The 23,529-nt window shown below is 39.6% G+C and overlaps 1 protein-coding gene across 1 annotated transcript in view; it reads right to left on the minus strand.

The window, feature by feature from the left end:
* LOC143891098 (uncharacterized) overlaps window positions 1–5,938 on the minus strand; it is a 45,681-nt gene extending 39,743 nt beyond the window's left edge. Inside the window, exons 1-2 of the mRNA XM_077395746.1 lie at window positions 5,128–5,938; window positions 3,441–3,499 (exon numbers count right to left, since the gene is read on the minus strand). Coding sequence (XP_077251861.1) covers window positions 3,441–3,499; window positions 5,128–5,938 — 870 coding nt within the window. The remainder of the gene's footprint in view (window positions 1–3,440; window positions 3,500–5,127) is intronic.
* Between the last annotated feature and the right edge of the window lie 17,591 nt (window positions 5,939–23,529).

Genomic DNA, 23,529 nt, shown 5'->3' on the forward strand with positions numbered 1-23,529 from the left:
GAAGGTGATCATGCTTGAAAAGAAGTGGAAAAAAAAGAAGATAATGCCGAAATGGTGCCCTCCATCTCCCAGGTGGATCAATCTAAATTCTGATCGAAGCTCCAAGGGTAATCTGGGTCCGGTGGGTAATGGAGGACTATTCCAGGATTCAAATGGCTTAGTACTATTGTCTTTTTTCGGACCAGCCAGCAATTGTGACTCCAATGAAGCGGAAGCAAGGGGGATTTTATGGGGTCTGAAATGGTTTGCGGAAATTCAAGATTTAGTGATTGTGATTAACTCCAAGATCCAACACATGAGGCGGTCAGCAAATGAAGAGGCCGATAAACTTGCAAAAAGGATGGGGCAGTTAGGGAAGGCATTGTCATTATACAAGTGAACTCTACAAATATCCAATAATACGTACATTGCTGGTTCTTTTTGAATAATATCTGTTTCGCAGGGCACATTCATGTTGGAGCTGATCTCACAGGTGGTATCTTGTTAAGCTTAGTAGCAGAAAGTGCATCTAAGGAACATTGGGAATTTCTGTGGTTTCAATGCATACCCACTGTTAAGCTTAAGGATATTGTGACTGAGTAGGGAATATCTGCTGTGTGGGTCTCCTTGCTACTAAAAGAAAGTTTATGGTCTTATATGTACTTGTAAGGAAGGGGGGGGGGCGCTTGTCTCAGCCTATGTACTTGAGTCAAACCTTTAAAAAAAAATGTCATTTCTTGTACTTTTGAACTCACTCACTAATGGAATGGGCATTAATACTCCCTAGATATATGGGATTTTTTGGTTCTGTGGGTGCATATCAAGGAATCAAACGTCAAACTTTGACATGGACGTTTGACATCAATCTAAACTACGATCCCCACAGAAGTCAACACATGTCGGTTTGAAATCAAAATGCATCGGCGAGGCAATTGAGCTCCATATGTTATATTCTTCCATGAAATACCAGATTGGAGGTGGGGTGAATGGCTTCATGGTTATCACACTGCAACTGTCCACTCTTATTTCCATTTCAATGAGAATCTTAAGTAAAAAAAGTCAAGAAGTCGCATGAGCAATATCTCTATATTATGCCTCAGCAATGGCTCTCTCCACAGCTTGTCTCTTACTCTTCCAAATGACTAGATTGCCCCAAACAAAGGTACAATAGCTACTTGTAGATCTCCTATCAGCATGAGGACAAGAACATTGCAGTTCTACTATTAAGAAAAATAAAAGAACATTGCAGTTCTATATGTTAGATCAGAGGTTCAACTCGTCGACATTCTGACAAAAGTTGTTCCTACAAAAAGCCTAGAAAGGATAAACTGGCAATAGGGACATGTTTGACATTGAGAGTCCAAACGGAGGGAGAGTGGTGAAAGATAAGCGTTATTTCAGTTAATTGGGCATTTTTCCCTTTTGTAATATCTCACTTAATAAAATAAGCAAATGATCCACGATGGAACAAAACTATTTCCACAAATTTTCTTCCTTTTTCACTTCTTTTCCTTCACTCATTTTATCTATCTTTAACAATAGAAGTATCCTAGTACATAAGTATCTCACCACAGTTCATGTCACCCAAAACAAGTAAATTCGTGAACTAAATGGCAAGTGTACTCTATGCATTGAACTAGAGTAGGCATTTCATATAGCCATTCATCCCTTAGACCTGGAGTTTTTGGGGGTGCAACTTGGGTTGGGTTGGATCGGGTTGAGCCCAACCCTAGCCTAACCCAATATAGCATTCCCTCAACTCTAACCCGACCCAACTCAAGCATCGAGTTGAGGATGGTCAACCCTAACCCAACCCATCTAAGCTGTTATCCCCAGATCGGGTTAGGTTTGGGTTCACCTGGAACCAAACAGATAAATATATTAGGAAAAAGAATAATGATATGGAGACCGAGAGGGGGACCAAGAGTGGAACAATAAAAAATAGTTTTTTTTTTTTTTTTGAAAATGGTGGCCAGATTTATTGAAAAAGAGACTGATGTGATCAAGCTACACGAAAGGAAAAATAAATACAAGATCGCAATAACCTCGAGAAAATCATCCCCTTGAGTTTTGGGGAAATCTTCCTCTTGATTTTTGGCTTTTATCTCCATGAAAATGGCAAAAGTACCCTACCATGCCATGTGGCATGTGGGGATTTGTAAGGTTCCACTCTTGGTTCTCCTCTCGGTCTCCATATCAACACTCCAGGAAAAAACATAACCCTAAAAAAATCATGATAAAATTAGGACGTAGGTACAGATTAGGTTGCCAAGGTCTCCACCCTAACCCAACCGAACTCGTTAAAATGCCAACCCAACCCGAGCAAAAATCGGGTTGAACCCATTAGGTTCGGGTCCAGTCTGACCCAAGTTGCCTAAGAGTCTTAATGTTGTACATAAATGCATCATGCCACAATAGTCGAGACTCAAATATCCAAAACATTCTACCACATGAAACAATGCTATTTCTTTTGTGAGTAGGAAATGTCATATTAAAGTCCAAAAAGATAAAGTTGTAGCTCTCAGTTGAAAAATCTCCTATTCACGTGTGGGCATGGAAAATTGTTAGCCACAACAACTTAAAAATATGCAAGGTAGTATATTATTTCTAGTAACGTTAGGGATTAGGATGAATATATTTGTTGAATATCTGAGGTTTATGTTCATTTGGGCTTGCTACTAATTCTTTAAGTTGCAAATGGTTCCCTTTAGTTGTAAAATCGTATGTGAAAGGACCATCCCAATTGCTCATGGCATGAATTGATTAAACACATACAATGATTTGAATAAACTTGCTAGTCTTTTCTTCCTCGTAGTTTTATATAGAGGAACTTTCCCAACCTCCACTCTTATATATGCTTTAATGGTTTTGGGATACTACGTGTGGATTCAACATGTTCACACATAAATAAAATCTTAATTGCACATAACAAGAAGATATGGTGGCTTAAACACCGCAGACCAACTCCAAGCTAAAAAAATTCCATATTAGAGGAAAACATAAATTCAATAATAAGAAGAAAACAGAAAATAAAGGCTTGCGCTAGTAGTGAACACTTCGAACAAGAAGTGCTGGTTATAATGGTTGGGAATTGGGAGAAATGCCAATAAAAAAGGGTTCCCTTATCTAGCAATCCGCAACCCAATTTTCCTTCCTCCAAGCCAGGATATACCTAGAATATAAATATACACAATTGTAGATTTGTTGAAGACCTAACAGAAGCAAAATATAAACCTATCTATGCATCTATATCTATTATATAACGTAAAAATGTGGCTTAAGAATTAGATAAATTTCCCAACATTTTTATAGAATGACAAAAAAATATCACATCGAGCATGAATAAAATTAAAAAACATTTCCCACATTATATTACTTTAAACTTCGTACATGTATTAACGGATCACAACTGAAATGAAACACTAATATTATGAACAAGATACAAGACTCATAAAACTTACAATGAAGTAAGTGAATGGTTGGGCATCAATAGCCTCTATGAATGGACCCATTTCCCATCCTGCAACATAAATACAAATATAAATAATCCAAAAAGTACAGACCATTCGAAGCAAAAGTAGAGGCATGTACAATTTCATGTGGCAAACAACAAAAAATTCTCAATATGCTCTTGTTGAAAAAATCCGCGGGGCAAATTCAATCTGATCGTGCACAAATAAACGAAAAAATAAAACTAAACACAAGCCACAAGATGAACACCGAGATTTTACATAGTTCGGCCAAGATGCCTATGTCCAGGACGAGAACACGATCTTCCACCATGAGAAAAAAATATACAAGGATTACAAAGAATTAACCCAATACCCACAAACCCGCAGGCCTTTTCCTTGCCTTCCCAACCAAGATCGTACCTGAGACTAACCTGAGAGAACCCAACAAAAAAACCCAAGTGAAATCCCCAGAAGAAAAACCCCTTTCTCCTCCTCTCTCCACTTTTTCTTTTTCCTTCTCTCTTGCTCTCTCACAGCCACAACCTCTTTTTTGCTTCCACCTGTTCACGGAAGACTTTTCTTATATCTTAGGTTTTTAAAAACTAAAAACAGCACTTTCTTATTTTGCTTTTGCTTCCCACAGTAATTATGGGAAACAAGACAACTTTCCCATCAATCTCCACCTGGGTTGTTTCCTAGCCACCTGAAGATTTTCCGTTGATGTCACTACCGGTCCGTTGTCGCCACAAACTACAATTAGCCTTCCGAAAGTACCAACTACAAACCATCGAATCATCATGATTCTGACTCTTCCTTATTCAATGAACACGACCAATGCACAAGTGTAGCTGCCAACCCATTGACTCACCTATTCAACCCTAGAGAGGGGATCTTAATCCATTCTCCCCAGCACATGTATCATCACCTTCTCACCATCGTCTATAGCCAAGGAAACCTATCTCCGCACCAACTGCGAAAGACACCATATGCATGCAAGCGCTAACACTCCATTTCCAACTAGCCATAGGGATCTTAGGAACACTAGTCGTCTTGTCCCCAACCAGACAATATAATCCCCCACACTTCTCTCCTTTCATCAGAACCTTAAAGCCGTGTGTGATTTTCATGGCTCCACATGCAGCTAAATACCTGCAACTCTGGAGTCCAACCGGCCAATCGACACTAGATTCTTCTGTAGCTTTAGGCCATACGCCACACCACCCTAAGTACGAACCACTCCGTCAAACATCTTGATCTTCACCGTTCCAACTCCTAAAATATTCCCTCCTGGAGCATACATTAACATAGCACATTGAATCTAGAATTCACTCATCATGAGAAGAGTGATTAACGTCTCTAATGTAGGACCAAGAAGAGAAATAGAAGAAGAAAGAAGAAGAATTACAAGAAGAAGAGAAGAACTTAGGGAGGAGAAGAATAAATTAGGGGGGAAGAAGCACTCAAAGCTTAACTCAATTCAATTAATCATCAAAGGTAATAATCTCTAATACATGAGGCCTATGCAATGGGATGGAAATAAAATTCTACTGAAAATAATTAACTTTCCAAATTCTAAATAACATAAAAAATAAAATCTTAGAAACTAATAACTTAGAAATAAAAATACTAAAAACTAAATAATACGGAAATAAACCCTAATATCTGCATCATTCTCCCCTTCTTGAAAAGAACTTGCCCTCGAGTTCTCGTCCACCTGAATCAAATACGTAGACGACCCACTCAAGTAGCATGAGTCGCAATCCGTCGAACGTTGGAATGTTGCACATTGCTCGTGATGATTGTGAAAGTGGTATGGAACGCGAGCGTAGTGATATAGAAGACATCATCCATGGAGAACCATAAAGAAATGAACCACATCTGACAAGTAATGCGGCAAGGAATATAGCAACGTACTCCTCCTGTACTGGAGTGATGGCCATGGGTAGCATCAATCCCTGCTCTACAAGGTCAATCTCTAGAAAGCCTCGGCAACATTTTTCAATAATAATCTCCTTTGTAGTCTCATCTGGTCCAGCTGAACCAATCTCTGCAAATGCTAAGACCTCCTGATCAAACTGCATAACATGTTCCTCTGTGTCAGCACAAAGATCGACAATTTGATCGAGCGGCTCAAAGATAGGATAATCATCAACAATATGCTCCCGATCATCCGTCTCAAGTAATGACTCGTCAAGTAGGCCACTCGCCTCTGTCTCAGGACGGTGCTCGGTCGACTCTGTCAATAGATCAACCTCACGTGGCTCTGCCAAAATATCTGTCTCGATTGGGGAAGTGTCAAGCTGTCTCTTGAGATGCTCGGCAACTGGTGCTGGGGAATTCACTGAATCATCATGCTCATCGACGTCGGCTTCAGCTATCACTGGACTCTCTGGCTCTATATCGGATGTCTCTGAATCTGACATAAGCATGGGCTCAACAACTATAATGATCTCATCCACAATATCATCGGTCAGACCAAGAGCACCATCTGTGTCTGGCTTGTCCATAGTGATAGTAAATTTCTTCACTGCTTCAATTTCAGTCTCTCATGCACAACAGGCTGCGACTTTTCGTTCACGACAGGCTGCGGCTTCACGTTCGCGGCGAGCTGCCTCCTCGCGTACCAATTTTCTCTAGGTCAAGTCATGCACTATTTTTTTTTTTTTTTTTTGAAATGGCTCCAAGTCACACACTATATGGCCTGAAATTTAGCTTCTTGTGCAAGTCGAGTACCTTCTTCTCGTCGAGCACCTTCTTCACGCATCAATCTTTGTTTATATGCTGCCCTCTCGCGTTTCAATCTCTGTACATATTGATATGCATAATTTCTCATAAACTCAAAACGAATCTCCTCCCATCGACTGAATGCAGGTGCACCTGCAATACGACGTGCCCTCACCATATCTAACCAGAACAACTGGGCTTGTCGTAGTACAGTATCTCTGGCTCGAGAGATAGTCTCGAGTTGATTATAGCAATAGTATTCATGATATACATCTAGAGCATAGATCCACTGTAAACATGCATCCTCAGAATAGCTGTAGTGAGTCTGGCCATGCAAACATTGATCGTCGTACCCATAAAAAGTTGGAACATATGACGGAGCCATTGGGATCGGCGTTCGAAAAATGAAATCAACCGTCTTGTCTGTCTGTAATGTCGAAAGGAACATAGAGCCTATCTCGGATCTCAGATCGGACTGTCAGATGGCTCGGATCTGTGATCGGGCCAAAACAGATGGACAACCAAAGTTGGTCGATGTAGTGCTTGCACTAGTTGTGGACTGCTGAAAGTAGGCTGGATATACTCGAAAAGTTGCACGAACAACTTTCGTGTTTATGGCGAAACCCAATTTTGAGCGAAAATGACTCGGGTGAGGAGAGAGAAAATGAGATGGGGTAGAGATAGAAAGTATAGAGAGAGGGAATTTTATTTTTTCCCTTTTTTTTTTTTTCTGATTTTCTTTTGGGGGGGGAGGTGCCTGAAGGTTGAGAGTTCTGATTCTTTTTTTTTGTTTCTCTAACTCACTCACGTGACTTTCTGCCTTTCAAAAAGTAACCCATTTGAAAAGGTAACTTTGACCACAAGGAAGAAGTATAGATAAATAAATAACATAACTTACCTGGTGTTGTATCTCTGTGGAGTATTAGACACTGCAAGTGAGTAAAATAAAATAAGCAACTTTTTTTAGTTCCTTCTCCACTACGCACGCAAACCGAGGAGTAGCAGAGAAGTTATGTTGCTGATTTGTGCAAGGGGTGTCCAAGGGGAATATGGGTATTAAGTAATGACCTACTTTAGTGGGGGTGGCCACTGGAGGAAAGGGGGGGATAATTTCCAAGGGGAATATGGCTATTAAGTCATGGATTGGTGTGGACACCCCATTTTGCTCTGCTTTAATCAACAAAGAAGTTAGTGTTCTTGTTATCAGTCTTTTTCAGTGTTTTCCATTCCCATGTCCGTCCCTTACGCTTTCTCAATGTTTCCGATCATTTCCGCAATGTTCCGCATTTTTCTTTTCGCTAAGTGTTGAATGGTTATTCCGAAGAATCCAAACTAGGGGAGAATTTGGACCCATTAGGTGGGCCCATATTGAACATTTTAACCGGAATGGGGTCAAGTTAGTGTATCCTGCGTCGTTTTTATTAAATGAAAATGTTGAGTTCATGGATTCTCATGCTGTGACCCACCAATCTAATAGTTTGGATCAACCTCAGTATAACCGACCTTACACTCTCTCTTTGCCTAATTTTAGTCGCTCAGCATCCTTACTAAATTCGTTTCTCTTTCCCCCTTACCCATTGTTTGATCGGTTTGGATTGACCTGCAGAAATGGATAAGGGGCATTGTCCTTTGCCATCAAATGAACGGCTTTGATCATCTAACTGAAATGGGTATGTAAATTGGAATGGGCGCGCGTGGGAGAAAAGGTGGGCCCACTAATGTTTAAAATCGCTATTTTGGAAGAGAGACATGTTCGACCAGCTTTAAGTGGGGCCTATCATTGTGTTTCATTCAAGATAATGTGGCTTATTAAATGGACGATCCAGATCATCTTACACCAATGAGTTTTGAGGCGCAACCTCATTTGAATTGTAGCCCATCAGTCAGCGGTTTGGATTATCTTATGAAAATTCATTCTTCACTATTAGCATCCTTAATTATTAAAGAGAAATTCCAATTATGAAGGATGCGTGAATATCTTAATTTATGGCATGTAATCCAATGCATGGGAATCGGTTTTCTATTTTACTCTAATGAAAAAAGGGATGGTCGGAAAAATGGAAATTTGCCATAGTGGGATGAGGCAATAACCAAAAATAAAATAAAAGGGAAGTTTCTGTGAAAAAGGGATGGCTATCATGAAGAAGGGAGGTCGGAGATAGAAAGAAAAAAGAAGAAAATTCGGTCGGAGGAGGGAAGAACGAGATGAAGATAAAAAAAAACAACCGTGCCCTTGGAGGTGGCTCTCGGTTTTCTTCTCCAGGTTCGGCTCCATCACTCTCCTCTCCCTCCCTCTGTTTTCCTATCCCAATAGCAGCCCTCTATCACCCTCATCTCCATCACTTCTCATCCCCTCTGCGCTTTCCAAACGAGAGCTCTGTAAACAAAGAAAATATATATATAAATCAGAGTATCGTGTTTTTCATAAATACCCAGTCGATTCCCTATGTTTAGAGGTTCTATTCTCACTCTGTATTTCTCCATTGCACTCTCCCCATCTCTCGATCTTCATTGCCCTCTCCCCATCACTCTTTTTCTGGATCTCCCTCAAGCTCTCTCCCTAGTTCTCTCATTTTCCAAAAAAAAAAGAAAAAAGAAAAAAGCAGAGCATCGTATCTGTTGGGGGGGTGATCTCACTCTCTCTTCCTCGCTCGATCCCTCTCTCTCTGTTGCTCCGCAGCCCTCTCAATAGCCCTCCATCCCATTCTGATTCTCCCTCGATCTTGCAAAACAGAGTAGTGAGATTCTCAAAAAAAAGAAGAAGAGAAAACACCGAAAATAGCTACAGGAACCGTGGCTCTGTTTTTTTCCTCCCAACAGCAGATATCTCACTCTCCCCCACTACCCTCGGTTTCATATCCTCTTAATCTCTCTCAACCTTTGTGTTTCTCTCACTCTATCTCTCATTCACCATCTCACTCTCTCTCTCTCTCTCTCTCTCTCTCCCTCTCTCTCTCTCTATTACTCTCCCATTCCCTCTCGATCTCTCTAAAAAACAGAGGATCCCGACGCCACACTCTCTCTGTAACACTCTATCTCCCACACTCCCTCTGTCGTCCCACTCCCTTTCTCTTACTCTCACTCTGCCTCTCAACCTCTCTGTCTCTCGTCTCTCAACTCCCTCTGTTGGTTATCCCACTCACCACCTCTCTACCTCTCCCACTCTCCATCTCTCTCTCCCTATTTGTCTCCCCATCTCTCTCTCTCTCTCTCTCTCTCTCTCTCTCTCTCTCTCTCTCTCTCTCTCTCTCTCTCTCTCTCTCGTTCTCCATCAACAGAAAAACAAAATAAAAGGAAAAAGCGAAGAAAGAAAGAAAGAAAGCGGGAGGTCGGATCGAGCGTCGGCAGGATTTTCGGACTCTGCGGCTCTTGGACTCGACAGAGATCTCGACTACAGGTTAGTACACTATTCTCAGATTTTTCCCGGATGATTCCGTATTTTTTTATATTTTTGCATGATTTTTCAGCATTTAAATGAATTTAATTCATTATTAAATGTGTGTGCTTAAAATCATGATCTACATGAGTGTTTCAATTCTGATTCGTCCCGAAATTTCATACAATGATCTATCTAAATAGAGTAAAATAACTATCGGATCGGATCGGACATTGGATCAAAGGTTTTTAGAATTTGAGTGAAGAGTAGAATTTTATTTAAAATAATGGCTGAGAAATTACGAAATTCGAAAAAATAGCCATCTCAGGATGATCTATTTTTTGGAATTTAAAATTTTTCTTGTGTTCATCACATCAGAACAAGGATGGAGGACATTTTCCGGAGTCGTAATTTTCTCGAAAATCGTGTTTTAAAAATAGAAAACTCTTTAAAAGTATCTTTTCAACGAAGAAAAATATATTATATACCAACCGGATTCGAAAATTAATGAAATTTCGTGGGAAAATAATATAATATTGGTATATTCTACCATACATTTTTGAGAATTGTTTGAATTGGTTTGGTATATTATTTTATGCTTTCTTTGAAAATTATCAGATTTTGGGAGAATTCTTACAGACATCAGATCATAGATAAAATTCCCATAATTTTTACAGTAGTCTTATATTTCATATTTCTAGCTTCTGTAAACTTTTCAAGTGATTTAGATCTTGTTTCATATGGGATGTAGTGTTAATTCATAATGTGGTCTGAAAATTGAAATATCCGAAACTGATAGTAACTAGTTTCCAAAATTCATGGAAATCTCACAGCATGCTATTTTTACTTATATTTTACTACTGTAGAAATTTCATTGAATTTAGATTTCTATTTCTAGTAGTTTCTGTGTTATTTTTGCAATCTGGTCTTATTGTTGTTAAATTAAAATTAAATATGAGCTTAATGTAAAAATCTGCAAAATTCATCTAGTAATCTACATGCATTCCCATCTTGCTGCTGTAGAAATTTTGATTCATTTCGAATTCGTTTACAATAAGTTCACTTGTAAAATCACTCATATGGTTTAAAATTGATAAAATCCATTAAAAAATTGAAATTAATTGAAATTTATCTGAAAATCTCTAAAGAACCTTAAATCTCTGCCACATATTAATTCCTTAATCCATTGAAACAGAAATCTTAGGATCTTTAGATTTCCCTGAAAAAATGGCCAGTGCATCCATAATCGTATCCCAATTGCAACCAATCTTTGACAATTTGAATATTTAAGCTATAGCATGTTGTTGGCTCCGAGGTTACTGTCCACGAAAATCCTGAGATATGCCAGGCAATAAGATGCTATGACCTAAGTATTAAACTGCACAAGGAAAGAGCGCACGATCTCCTCCCTTTGATGCCATTCAAGGCCGAAATTGGTGAACCCTAGAACCATTGGTATTCCTTAAATGTCCAGAAACCGAAAATCCTCGAAATCTGAAATTAATTAACTTCAAGAACTGAAATCGATTTGTCTCGCGTCTCTCGGAACCGTTGGATCACGGTTTCCGTCGTAAGAACCCTTAGAGCCCAATTTAGGAACACTAGTGTCAGGTCGTGTCCTATGTTTTAGGGAGTCTTAGGTTTTAGGGAGTCCTAGAGTTAGGAGTCCAGCCTCATCACGTACGTTTGCTATGGATAGCAACCGTGCCATAGGTCTAGTCACACTAGTCACCCAATCTTTTCCTAGGATAAGCCTAGTAAACTAGGATGTAGGCTAACCTGCATTAGTCTAAGGAACAACTTGCATTTAGATAAGAATCATATAGCATCTTAGATGAAATCCTAAGATAATAAAATCCTCAACTTAAATTAAATAACTTCTCCTAAAACTATTGACACAGTCAATCCCGTCTAGGTCGGTGTCTTAGTTGAGTTAGGCATAAGTAGTTTAGCTTAGGTGTACCGAACTACGTCTACTCTGATCCCAGTGAGGCTTGGGTACGTAGGCAGCTTGGATGTCTGATGGCATACTAACCGCGAGTCGGCTCCACAGCAAATTGTGGGGTTTTGTATATTAATTTGCTTGTACATGCTTAATTAAATTATTTAGGATTTTCTATGAAATTAGAATTTTAGGAGAACTTTCACTTAGATTGAATCCAGACAAATTAAGAAATCAAGATACACATTTAGGATTCACATTGAAATTAGATCATAGGATGCATGTCACATAGCTAGCACATTAATAAAGAGTTGAATAAGCCATTTAAAATGAATTTAAAAGAGTTAACTTTTGGAATTGAAGACTGATTATCGGGCAGGAATGGTGCATGTGGTGGATAACTCCCCATACCTTCCATTCTTGTAACCAGGTAGCAAGTCTAGCTTTCTGGTTAATCATGGGTCCTAGATCCCACATCTAGGTGGCGACTCTGTTAGCCTCTTTTGTGTGGAATTCAGATTGCCATAGTGATCCCAAGTTCACATAAAAGACGAATTAAAATCAATAATTAAAATGCACACGTCAATCGCGTGGGTACGAGAGACCAAGGGAGTGCGTGGCGGCTCGCGCCCTACCCCCTCCTGCGGGATCGGGTCCCACAGTTTGGCGACTCTGCTGGGGACCACCTAACTTCATTAAAATTTCAAAAGATAACTCATTTGAATTTAATTTAACTGGCTCATAAAAACTGTCAAAGCCGTTTCATCTACTTGGGATGTCAGAATCATCAAACCCTTAAAAGAGTCAGCTGAGGAAGATTGTCGTCCGAAGAAGAAGTCTAAAACGAATGCTTAGTTCCATGTTTAATTTTATCCGTTTATCTTTGAAAGAATGACCCCTGCACTCAAGCTTTAATGATTGATCAATAAAGTTCATCTTTCTCTCCCATTATCTTGGTCTATGCGTGCATCATTGTCTACTTCTTTCTGAGTTTAAAATATGTCTTTCAAATATTTCAGGGCAGTAAACACCATAGCTAACCCCACTACTCCTTGGGTTCGGATCTCTTCACGATTGGAGAGGAATTCTGTATCCCCACCACCTTCTCTGAGAACCCCAGCATCTCCTTCTTTCTCATCCTCATCCTCGCCAATGGCAGACAACCAAGTCGGTCTTCCACCCGCTGCTATTACCGATACCCTCACCTTGATTCTCCAGCAACTTTAAGAGCTCAAAGAAGAGAACCGAGTTATCAAGGCTCAGCTTTCTGAGAAGTTGGGGCCGTCATTGTCCAAAGATAAAGGGCCTATGCACCATGCAGCTACTTCAGCCGCACCTGCCCAGCCAGCACTCATCACTATCCCCGATAAAGCCGAAGAAGATCTGGAAAAAGAGCAGTACATCGAGGATCGTTGTGGGACCCTATCCCGCGAGAGGGGTGGGGCGCGAGCTGCCACGCACTCTCTTGGTCTCTCGTACCCACACGAATGGCGTGTGCATTTTTAATATTGACTTTAATTCATCTTTTATGTGAACTTGGGATCACTGAGGCAATCTGAATTCCACACAAAAGAGACTGACAGAGTCGCCACCTAGATGTGAGATCTAGGACTCGTAATTAACCAGAAATCTAGACTCGCTACCTGGTTACGAGAATGGAAGGTATGGGGAGTTATCCACCACATGCACCATTCCTGCCCGATAATCGGTCTTCGATTCCAAAAGCTAACTCTTTTAAATTTATTTTAAATGGCTCATTCAACTCGATGTTAATGTGCGAAATATGTGACATGCATCCTATGATCTAATTTCAATGTAGATCCTAAGTGTGTATCTTGATTACTTTATTTGTTTGAATTCAATCTAAGTGAAAGTTCTCCTAAAATTCTAATTTTGATGGAAAATCCTAAGTGATTTGATTAAGCATTTACAAGAAAATTAATATACAAAACCCCACAATTTGTTGTGGAGCCGACTCGAGGTTGGTATGCCATCAGACATCCAAGCTGCCTATGTACCCAAGCCTCACTGGGATCAGAGTCGACGTAGTTCGGTGCACTTAAGCTAAGCTACTTATGCCTAACTCGACTAAGACACCGACCTAGACGGGATTGACTGTTTCAACAGTTTTAGGAGAAGTTATTTAATTCAAGTTGATGATTTTATTATCCTAGGATTTCATCTAAGATGTTATATGATTCTTATCTAAATGCAAGTTATTCCTTAGACTAATGCAGGTTAGCCTACATCCTAGTTTACTAGGCTTGTCCTAGGGAAAGATTGGGCGACTAGTGTAACTAGACCTATGGTACGGTTGCTATCCATAGCAAACGTCCGTGATGAGGCTGGACTCCTAACTCTAGGACTCCCTAAAACCTAGGACACGACCTGACACAAGTGTTCCTAAATTGGGCTCTAATGGTTATTACGACAGAAACCATAATCCCATGGTTCCGAAAGACACGAGATGAATCGATTTCAGTTCTTGAAGTTAATGAATTTCAGATTTCAAGGATTTTCAGTTTTTGGACATTTTAAGGATTACCAATGGTTCTAGGGTTCACCAATTTCGGCCCAGAATAGCATCCACAGAAGGGAATCGTGCGCTCTTTCCTTGTGCAATTTAATACTTTGGTTATAGCATCTTATTGCCTGGCATATCTCAGGATTTCCGTGGACAGTAACCTCGGAGCCAACAACATGCTTAAATATTCAAATTGTCAAAGATCGGTTGCAATTGGGATACGATTATGGATACGCTGGCCATTTTTCTAGGGAAATCTAAAGATCCTAAAATTTTTGTTTCAATGGATTTAGGAATTAATATGTGACAAAAATTCAAGGTTCTTTAGAAACTTTATGATGATTTTTAGTTAATTTCGAATTTTCAATGGATTTTATCAATTTTAAACCATATGAGTGATTTTACAAGTGAAATTATTGCAAATGAATTCGAAATGAATTGAAACTTCTACAGCAGCAAGACATGATGGGATGTAGCTTAGTAGAAGATTTTTGCAGATTTTTACATTCAGCTCATATTTAATTTTGATTTAACAATAACGAGACCAGATTGCAAAAATAACACAGAAACTACTAGAAATAGAAATCTAAATTCATTGAAATTTCTACAGTAGTAAGATATAAGTAAAAATAGCATGCTGTGAGATTTTCATGAATTTTAGAAACTATTTACTATCAATTTCGGATTTTTCAATTTTCAGACCAGATTATGAATTAACACTACATCCCATAGGAAACAAGATCCAAATAAATTGAAACTTTTACAGCAGTAAGAAATATGAAATATAAGACTACTGTAAAAAAATTTAATGGTGATCTGATGTCAGTAAAAATTCTCACAAAATCCGATAATTTTCAAAGAAAGCATCAAATAATATATCAAAAAGAATCCAAAAATTCTTAAAAATTCATGTTAGAATGTATCAGTACCATATTATTTTCCCACGAAATTTCATTAATTTTGGAATCCATTTAGTATATATTTTATTTTTCTTCGTCGAAAAGATATTTTTGAAGAGTTTTTCATTTTTAAAACACGATTTTCGAGAAAATTACGACTCCAGAAAACGTCCTTTAATCTTGTTCTGATATGATGAACACAAGAAAAATTTAAATTTCCAAAAAATAGATCATCGTGAGATGGCTATTTTTTCGAATTTTGTAATTTCTCAGCCATTATTTTAAATAAAATTCCACTCATCACTCAAATTTTCGAAATCCTTTGATTCAATGTCCGATCGAATCCGATGGTTATTTTAGTCTATTTAAATAGATCAGTGTATTAAATTTCGGGACGAATCGGAATTGAAACACTCATGTAGATCGTGATTTTGAGCACACATATAATATTGAATTAAATTCACTTAAATGCTAAAAATCGTGCAAAAATACATAAAAAAATATCAAATAATCCTGGAAAAATCTGAGAATAGTGCACCTACCTGTGATGGAGATTTTGGGTATCATTTGAATAGGACAAGATTTGAAGGCGGGGATATGAAGGATTTCTCTAGTAGTTTTCTTTGAGTCTTCTTCCTCTCTTTTTTTCCCTTTTTGAAAGAAGAGAGCATGGGTATTTATAGGTGAGGGATGAGCCAGGTTGCCATCTTTAGGGCCTAGAGGTGTAGGGTGGAGATTGAGTGATGGAAAAAGGAAGGGGAAAGAATGGCCAAGATCGGATTTTTCTATAATATTCTCCCTCTTCTTTAGCATCTTCCATTTAAGCCATGACTATGTTAAAAATGGCAGGCACTTATGCGGCCATGATCAAGTACTAAAGATTTAGGAATAATTCAAGGTCCAAGATGATGTCATTTGTCCTTGGAATCTTTGTAGATTTTGGAAGCAAATTTCAAGGCAAGGAAAATGTCCAATTTGGTTGCCTTTGTAGAGAATGACAACGATTTGGATGGTTGCGATTAACTGCAATCTCCATGTGATCGAAAGAACGGGCGAAATCGGGTCTCCAAATATCCTGAAATCTTTGCAATGATATGGAATAAGATTGGGTGGTTGAGATCAATTTTGATCGAAAGAATGGACGAGATGATGCCTCCAAATCTCCTAGAATCTTGCAAAAGATTTTTCAAATATTTTGAATGTAAAAATCGAAAAACGCGGTTTTCAGGAGATTTTGAAGTCCGATTTCGATAATTCTTTCGCAATTAAAATCGTTGATTTTTCCTCTTTCATTTAAGCCCAATGTTGCCATAGAAATATTATTTTCAAAATTTTTGACCAATGCGAGCCGTCGGTTTTTAACAGCGAATCGTTTTTCCAACCATTGATCAAATTGACGATTCGATTGATCCAACCAACTTAATCAATTTTTGATGAATGATCCTAACCTTTGAAATATGAATTTTGACAACAATTAAAGTATTGAAAGCACTGTTGTTGATAATTTGGTTAAATTATTTCGACGGCTCTCGTTCACCCACATTGATCCGTGATTTTTCACTGGGTTTTTGCTCAATTAAGTGACACAATGTTTAATCTGAATTTGAGATTAACCTTGATCGATCCTATTTTGACTAAATGATCACAAATTCTTAGTAAGGAAAGACACCCAGGTTAAGATCTGCCCTTGATCTAACGATTTACGGAAATCGGGTCTTGGAATGGAATTAGGTCCCGGGCTGTGAAGTGACCCTAGCTTATTTTGTCCCGATTGATGATCTGTAAAGTCAGATCGAGATATTAATGACCTAAAACATATAAATTCATGATAGAGGGGCTCTCACATGGATTTAACACACTAAATTCACCAATCAGGGTATTTTTCAATTTTTCGGATCTAATCATCTCACCAGGTACATCTCTTTATCGTTTCGGTTTTCAGAAAATTTGAGGTGCATACTTTACCAATGAAATTTCACGGATCAATATATTAGGTTATTGTTGGTTAAAGTGTAGCAAAATGAGGGTGTCTATATTCGCAGTAGGCCTTCTTAGTTCATGGTTGATAAGTCTGTTATGGAGAAATTAGAGACTCTTGCCAGGAAAGTTCAAAACATCCAGTTTCAAGACCAGGGTAGTTTCAATCCAAGTGATCTTACGCTGTTTCCCGAAATCCGTCTCCCTGCCAATTTTCAAATGCCAGATTTCGACAAATATGATGGTGTGGGTTGTCCAATCACCCATTTACAGATGTTTACCATCATGTGTCAGCCTCAAGGCTTATCTCCTGAGCAAATGGCTCAATTGTTCCCGGTTTCCCTAACCAAGGTCGCTGAAGGTGGTTCATGGTCCTAGACAAGACTCGTTATAGGACATGGAAAAACATCGGTGAGCAATTCATCAGGCAGTTTAAATATGACGATGGGACAGAAATTACTATAAAGGATTTGGAAAGGACCAAGCAAGATTCGAGGGAATCTTTTCTAATTTTTGTGAAGAGATGGAGAAGACTAGCAGCTCAAATGATGGAGCGCCCTTCTGAGGAAAAGCAGGTCCAGATAATCATGAAAAATATTTCCCCCCAGCTCCAGTATCACATGTCGTTGCAGTATTATCCGGACTTCAAACACTTTATCGTGGCAGGCACCCAAATAGAGGAGGCTATGGCTCAAGGTGTATTCAACCGAAGTAACCCGAATACCAGAGAATTCAAGAAGTCTCCATCAGCTAAAATTAATAACCTTTCCCGCTCCAAGCCTCAGCCTTCAAAACCTTAGAACCCCATGGTGATGGATTATACCCAACCTGCTGTCGCACCTCGGCCACAGGCCCAGACAGAATTTACCCCTCTCCCTCTTCCACCATTTGAGATACTCAAGGAGTGTCTAGCCTCAGGTCGCGTAATCCTGCCCAACATTAGGGCTCTTCCTAATCCTTTACCAGCAAATTGGCGAACAGATCAACACTGCGAATACCATAGAAATTCCGGCCATCTTACTGATAATTGCATTGCCCTGAAATTCAGAATCCAGAGGTTGCTTGACAATAAAAGCTTTGTGTTCGAGCCAAGACCCGATGCTACCAATAACCCATTACTTGGTCATGCAAACCCTGCTGCTGCTGTCAGTGCTATAACCATAGGGGACCCAAAATTTGATCCTCTCACTCTTATCTGCGCCTTAGAACCTACCTTTGAGGCGTCTGGGTCAGAACCTTTTGAAGAAGAAGAAGATGCAGACAGTGAAGATGTTCTAGTAGCTGCTATCATGATATGAACCAGCCTTCGCCGAGCTTCCGAAGCTAGACGGTTGCGGTAGTTAAAGTTTTAGTCGTTTACTATTTTATGTTGAAGTCAGTCATCATGGTCAGTACAATTGTTGAGTCCGGTTTTACAATTCAAGGTTAATGCCTAGTCCAGGCAAGTTATCTTTTGTTTTTCTCTTTATTCAAAGTTGTGAATCCTGAGCATGTTCAGGATAGGTCGTCAGATGTAATAGCTTTCTTCTTTAAATAAAAATTTCAGTTCCAATAGTTCACTTGTGTCTGTTTCTTAAGTATGCTTCTAATCTTAAAGTAAGACTCCCTCCTCAAATGAGGACAAAATTGGCGAAACTCCACTTGAGTCACGACAATTACTTGAACAAGAGGAGGATCGCCAATCCCAGCCTTTCAAAGATGAAATTGAAGTGGTAAGCACTAGCACTGAAACTTTGATTCAGTGAATGCCGATGAAAAGTACATTACCCTCTGAAGAGTGTGAAGAATTGATACCTATTTCAAGAATAAGAAGATTGTCTAGAAAAGCTACAACCGATACCAGGGGCAAGACATAGATCGAAAGCTCCAGAGAATGAAGAAAGTGAGAAACATATGCTATACAAGGGGCATAGAGTGGAAACAACTTTCATATTTCCAATCAATGACCTCGGTTCTCAAATTCATAACATGAAGCCAACAAATTCAAGATAAGAAGTTCAAGAGCAAGTATTGAAAAGTGATCATCAAATATCAAGAGTTACAAATCCATAGATGGAGGATGTCAAAGAACAAGTTTCACTCTATGAAAGTCGAAAGCACATATTAGAATCTTGAAAGAAGAAGATCCATTATCTCTTACCTGGAAATGCCATCAAACTCCAAAAAAAAGAAGAAATAAATAATCAGTACCAAAGGGACTCTAGTAACCTAGATCCACTCCCAATTTGAACATCGGAAGGCCTCCTTTGGCCGAATAAATCCCAAAATCAGAACTCAACGTCAAAAGAATACCGGTTTGCAAACCCTTCGAGCCTGAATGAAATTTTCTTGAAAACCCATCAAACTAGGGGCATTCGCCCCGAACTACGCGAGACCCGATCCCTACACCGGGGTACGTAGGCAGCTCGGTCAAACCGAGTTCGATTGTTCCAAAAGAAGAAAATCAATTATTCCAAAAAGAAGTTGAAAAAAAAAGAAGAAAAAAAATCTATGCAAAAAGAAAAGAAAACGTGAAATACCTTCAAACTAGAGGCATTGGCCCTGAACTACGCACGACCTGATTCCTACTCTGGGATACGTAGGCAACCTGTTCACAGGTTCGGTCGAAATCTTTGTTGAACCTTAAGCCATTCTTTGAAAAGCCCCATCCTATCTATAAAGTCCTTCCGGTGTTCAGAATTAATGATTTGGGTCCGGAAACACAAAAAGTGAAAAAGAAAAGGAGAAAAAAAAAACAGAACGGAGTTTGAAGATCTGCTAGACTGAAAACCTGAAAGGGCGGTCTAGGCAAAATTTAAGATCATTCCCCTGCTAAGTTGAAAACCCAAAAGGGCGGCTGAGGCAAAAGCTAAGGGGATAGCCTGCTGGATCGAAAACCTAGAAAGGCGGTTCAGGCAAAAGTTAAGGCTAGCACGGTCCGCCAAGTTAAAAACCCCGAGGAGGTGACTTGGTCGCGGTAAGAGAATCATTATAAGAAGGCTACAGCCGATATCAAGACTGAAGATCAACTGAAGTTCAAGCAAATTCAAGTGACATCCTCAAAACTGGGGGCATTGAAGCTAAGCAATCTTAGGGGTCGTAATTAAATCCTTGAGGCATTACTGTTGTAAGGAAAAAGTCCAGTGTTTACCAATTGAAAAAAAAAATTCCTCGAAAGGATAGACTTACCAAATAAAACGTTAACTAAGTCAGAAGCATTACTGTGTCTGTCAGTGTAGTTAGTCAATCTTTGTCATTCTATGTTCACTCCTTCAGAGCTGCTCAATCCTTTGAGTAGTGCCTTTTATCTAAGTTTTCTCTTTAGAAAGAGTCAATCGTCGTTCTTATGTCCAAATGATGCAACTGTCTTGGTGAAGGAGGCCGGGCCTCGGCAACTCCCTGCGATCGTATGAAAGAGCTCGGTAATCTAGTCAAGCAGCTTCATTTCAAAGAAGATCAACTCAAAAAAATTCAGAAGTAGAAACATCAGAAAGCCCAGCTTTCATAAAAAGATCATACCCCAGGAAGGCACCTTAAGCTTGGAAGAGCCTCAGATGCAATGGTGGTTGAGCCACTTTCTCAAAGAGATGAACCGTTAAAATTCATAATCTCCTTCCAGTTAGTTAAATACTATCCTGGTCACAAAATGTTTATCTAAACACCTGTCAAGAGGTAAATCTCACTTATATCCAAGAGAGCCGTTGTTCTAGATTACCAATTTCAAGTATCATGTTCAAGGTTTCAGTTATCAAAATCCCCAGAAGACAAGACCAGCAGTCTCTTTGAGAAAAAATCTTGTTGAAGTTTCATAAAAGTGTTCCTAATCCATTCTTGTTAGTAATGGTTCTCCGTTCCTAAGGTTTGCTGTTTCATCATTTGTCAAAGTCCTAGTTTCCAATATCTTTATCGGGCACGATCTATAATGTCCCCGATTTCATTGAATTCCAAAAAATCTAAAATTCATTAAATCTAATCTTACGTCAAATTCAAATTCATGAAAAATCTCTAAATTCTTCGTTGTTGAATTCATCAATCGAAGCTATCTCGTTTCTTTGAACCCGTCTGTGAACGGTGTCTCATCTTCCGGGTTCATTTGGGAATGGCCTGTTATCTTCTTCTAACCTGTTTGGGAGAGATGCATCATTTTTTTAAATCCATTTGGGAATAGTTTCTTATATTCTTCGAGCCCGTTTGTGAACGGTGTCTCATTTTCTGAGTCCATTTGTGAATGGTCTCGTAGTCTCTTTGAACCCATTTGTGAACGGTGTCTCATTTTCTGAGTCCATTCGTGAATGGTCTCATGTCCTCCTTGAGCTCGTTTGTGAACGGTGCCTCATTTCTCAAAAATAAAAAATTCATCAAATCCAATCCCCGATTCAAAAAAAAATCGAATACAACATCAAATTCAAGTTCATGAAAAATCTCTAAATTCTTCGTTGTTGAATTCATCAATCAAAGCTATCTTGTTTCTTTGAGCCCGTTTGTGAACGGTGCCTCTTTTCTCGAATCCATTTGTGAATGGTCTCGTCTTCTCCTTGAGCCCATTTGTGAATGGTGCCTCATTTCTCGAGTCCATTTGTGAATGGTCTCGTCTTCTCCTTGAGCCCGTTTGTGAACGGTGCCTCATTTCTCGAGTCCATTTGTGAATGTTCTCGTCTTCTCCTTGAGCCCGTTTGTGAACGGTGCCTCATTTCTTGAGTCCATTTGTGAATGATCTTGTCTTCTCCTTGAGCCCGTTTGTGAACGGTGCCTCATTTCTCGAATCTATTTGTGAATGATCTCATCTTCTCCTTGAGCCTGTTTGTGAACGGTGCCTCATTTCTCGAGTCCATTTGTGAATGGTCTCGTCTTCTCCTTGAGCCCGTTTGTGAACGGTGCCTCATTTCTCGAGTCCATTTGTGAATGGTCTCGTCTTCTCCTTGAGGCCGTTTGTGAACGGTGCCTCATTTCTCAAGTCCATTTGTGAATGGTCTTGTCTTCTCCTTGAGCCCGTTTGTGAACGGTGCCTCATTTCTCGAATCCATTTGTGAATGATCTCGTTTTCTCCTTGAGCCCGTTTGTGAACGGTGCCTCATTTCTCGAGTCCATTTGTGAATGGTCTTGTCTTCTCCTTGAGCCCGTTTGTGAACGCTGGCTCATTTCTCGAATCCATTTGTGAATGGTCTCGTCTTCTCCTTGAGCCCGTTTGTGAACGGTGGCTCATTTCTCGAATCCATTTGTGAATGGTCTCGTCTTCTCCTTGAGCCCGTTTGTGAATGGTGCCTCATTTCTCGAGTCCATTTGTGAATGGTCTCGTCTTCTCCTTGAGCCCGTTTGTGAACGGTGCCTCATTTCTCGAGTACATTTGTGAATGGTCTCGTCTTCTCCTTGAGCTCGTTTGTGAACGGTGCCTCATTTCTCCAGTCCATTTGTGAATGGTCTTGGCTTCTCCTTGAGCCCGTTTGTGAACGGTGCCTCATTTCTCGAATCCATTTGTTAATGGTCTAGTCTTCTCCTTGAGCCCGTTTGTGAACGGTGCCTCATTTCTCGAGTCCATTTGTGAATGGTCTCGTCTTCTCCTTGAGCCCGTTTGTGAACGGTGCCTTATTTCTCGAGTCCATTTGTAAATGGTCTTGTCTTCTCCTTGAGCCCGTTTGGGAACGGTGTCTCTTTTCTCGAATCCATTTGTGAATGGTATCGTCCTCCATGAGCCCGTTTGTGAACGGTGCCTCATTTCTCGAGTCCATTTGTGAATGGTCTTCTCCTTGAGCCCGTTTGTGAACGGTGCCTCTTTTCTCGAGTCCATTTGTGAATGGTTTTCTATCCTCCTTGAGGCCGTTTGTGAACGGTGCCTCATTGTCCGAGTCCATTTGGGAATGCTTCTTATCCTCATTGAACCCGCTTGTGAGTGGCGATTCATCTTCTTCTAAAAACCGTTTGAGAACGATCTTTGTCGTTTCCCTTCAGAATCCATTCGAAAATGATATCTCATTCTCTAATTGCCCGTTTGTGAACGGCGCCGCGTCGAGTTTTTATTATTATTATTCCAATTCTAGGATTTCATCTAGGGTCTTGCATTATATTAGGTTGCATTGTGTGTAGGGAGTCTTTTGTCGATTAAAGCTACGCAAAATGGCACTGTCACTTTGGCTTTGGTATTCGATGACTACGTCATCTCTACCAAAGAGGGGCATCTGTGGACACCCCATTTTGCTCTGCTTTAATCAACAAAGAAGTTAGTGTTCTTGTTATCAGTCTTTTTCAGTGTTTTCCATTCCCGTGTCCATCCCTTACGCTTTCTCAATCTTTCCAATCATTTCCGCAATGTTCCGCATTTTTCTTTTCGCTAAGTGTTGAATGGTTATTCCGAAGAATCCAAACTAGGGGAGAATTTGGACCCATTAGGTGGGCCCATATTGAACATTTTAACCGGAATGGGGTCAAGTTAGTGTATCCTGCATCGTTTTTATTAAATGAAAATGTTGAGTTCATGGATTCTCATGCTGTGACCCACCAATCTAATAGTTTGGATCAACCTCAGTATAACCGATCTTACACTCTCTCTTTGCCTAATTTTAGTCGCTCAGCATCCTTACTAAATTCGTTTCTCTTTCCCCATTACCCATTGTTTGATCGGTTTGGATTGACCTGCAGAAATGGATAAGGGGCATTGTCCTTTGCCATCAAATGAATGGTTT

This window comes from Tasmannia lanceolata, unplaced genomic scaffold (genome assembly GCF_043159265.1).
Source record: "Tasmannia lanceolata isolate RefF3 unplaced genomic scaffold, GAP_Taslan_0.1 ptg000013l, whole genome shotgun sequence".
Classification (NCBI taxonomy): Eukaryota; Viridiplantae; Streptophyta; class Magnoliopsida; order Canellales; family Winteraceae; genus Tasmannia; species Tasmannia lanceolata.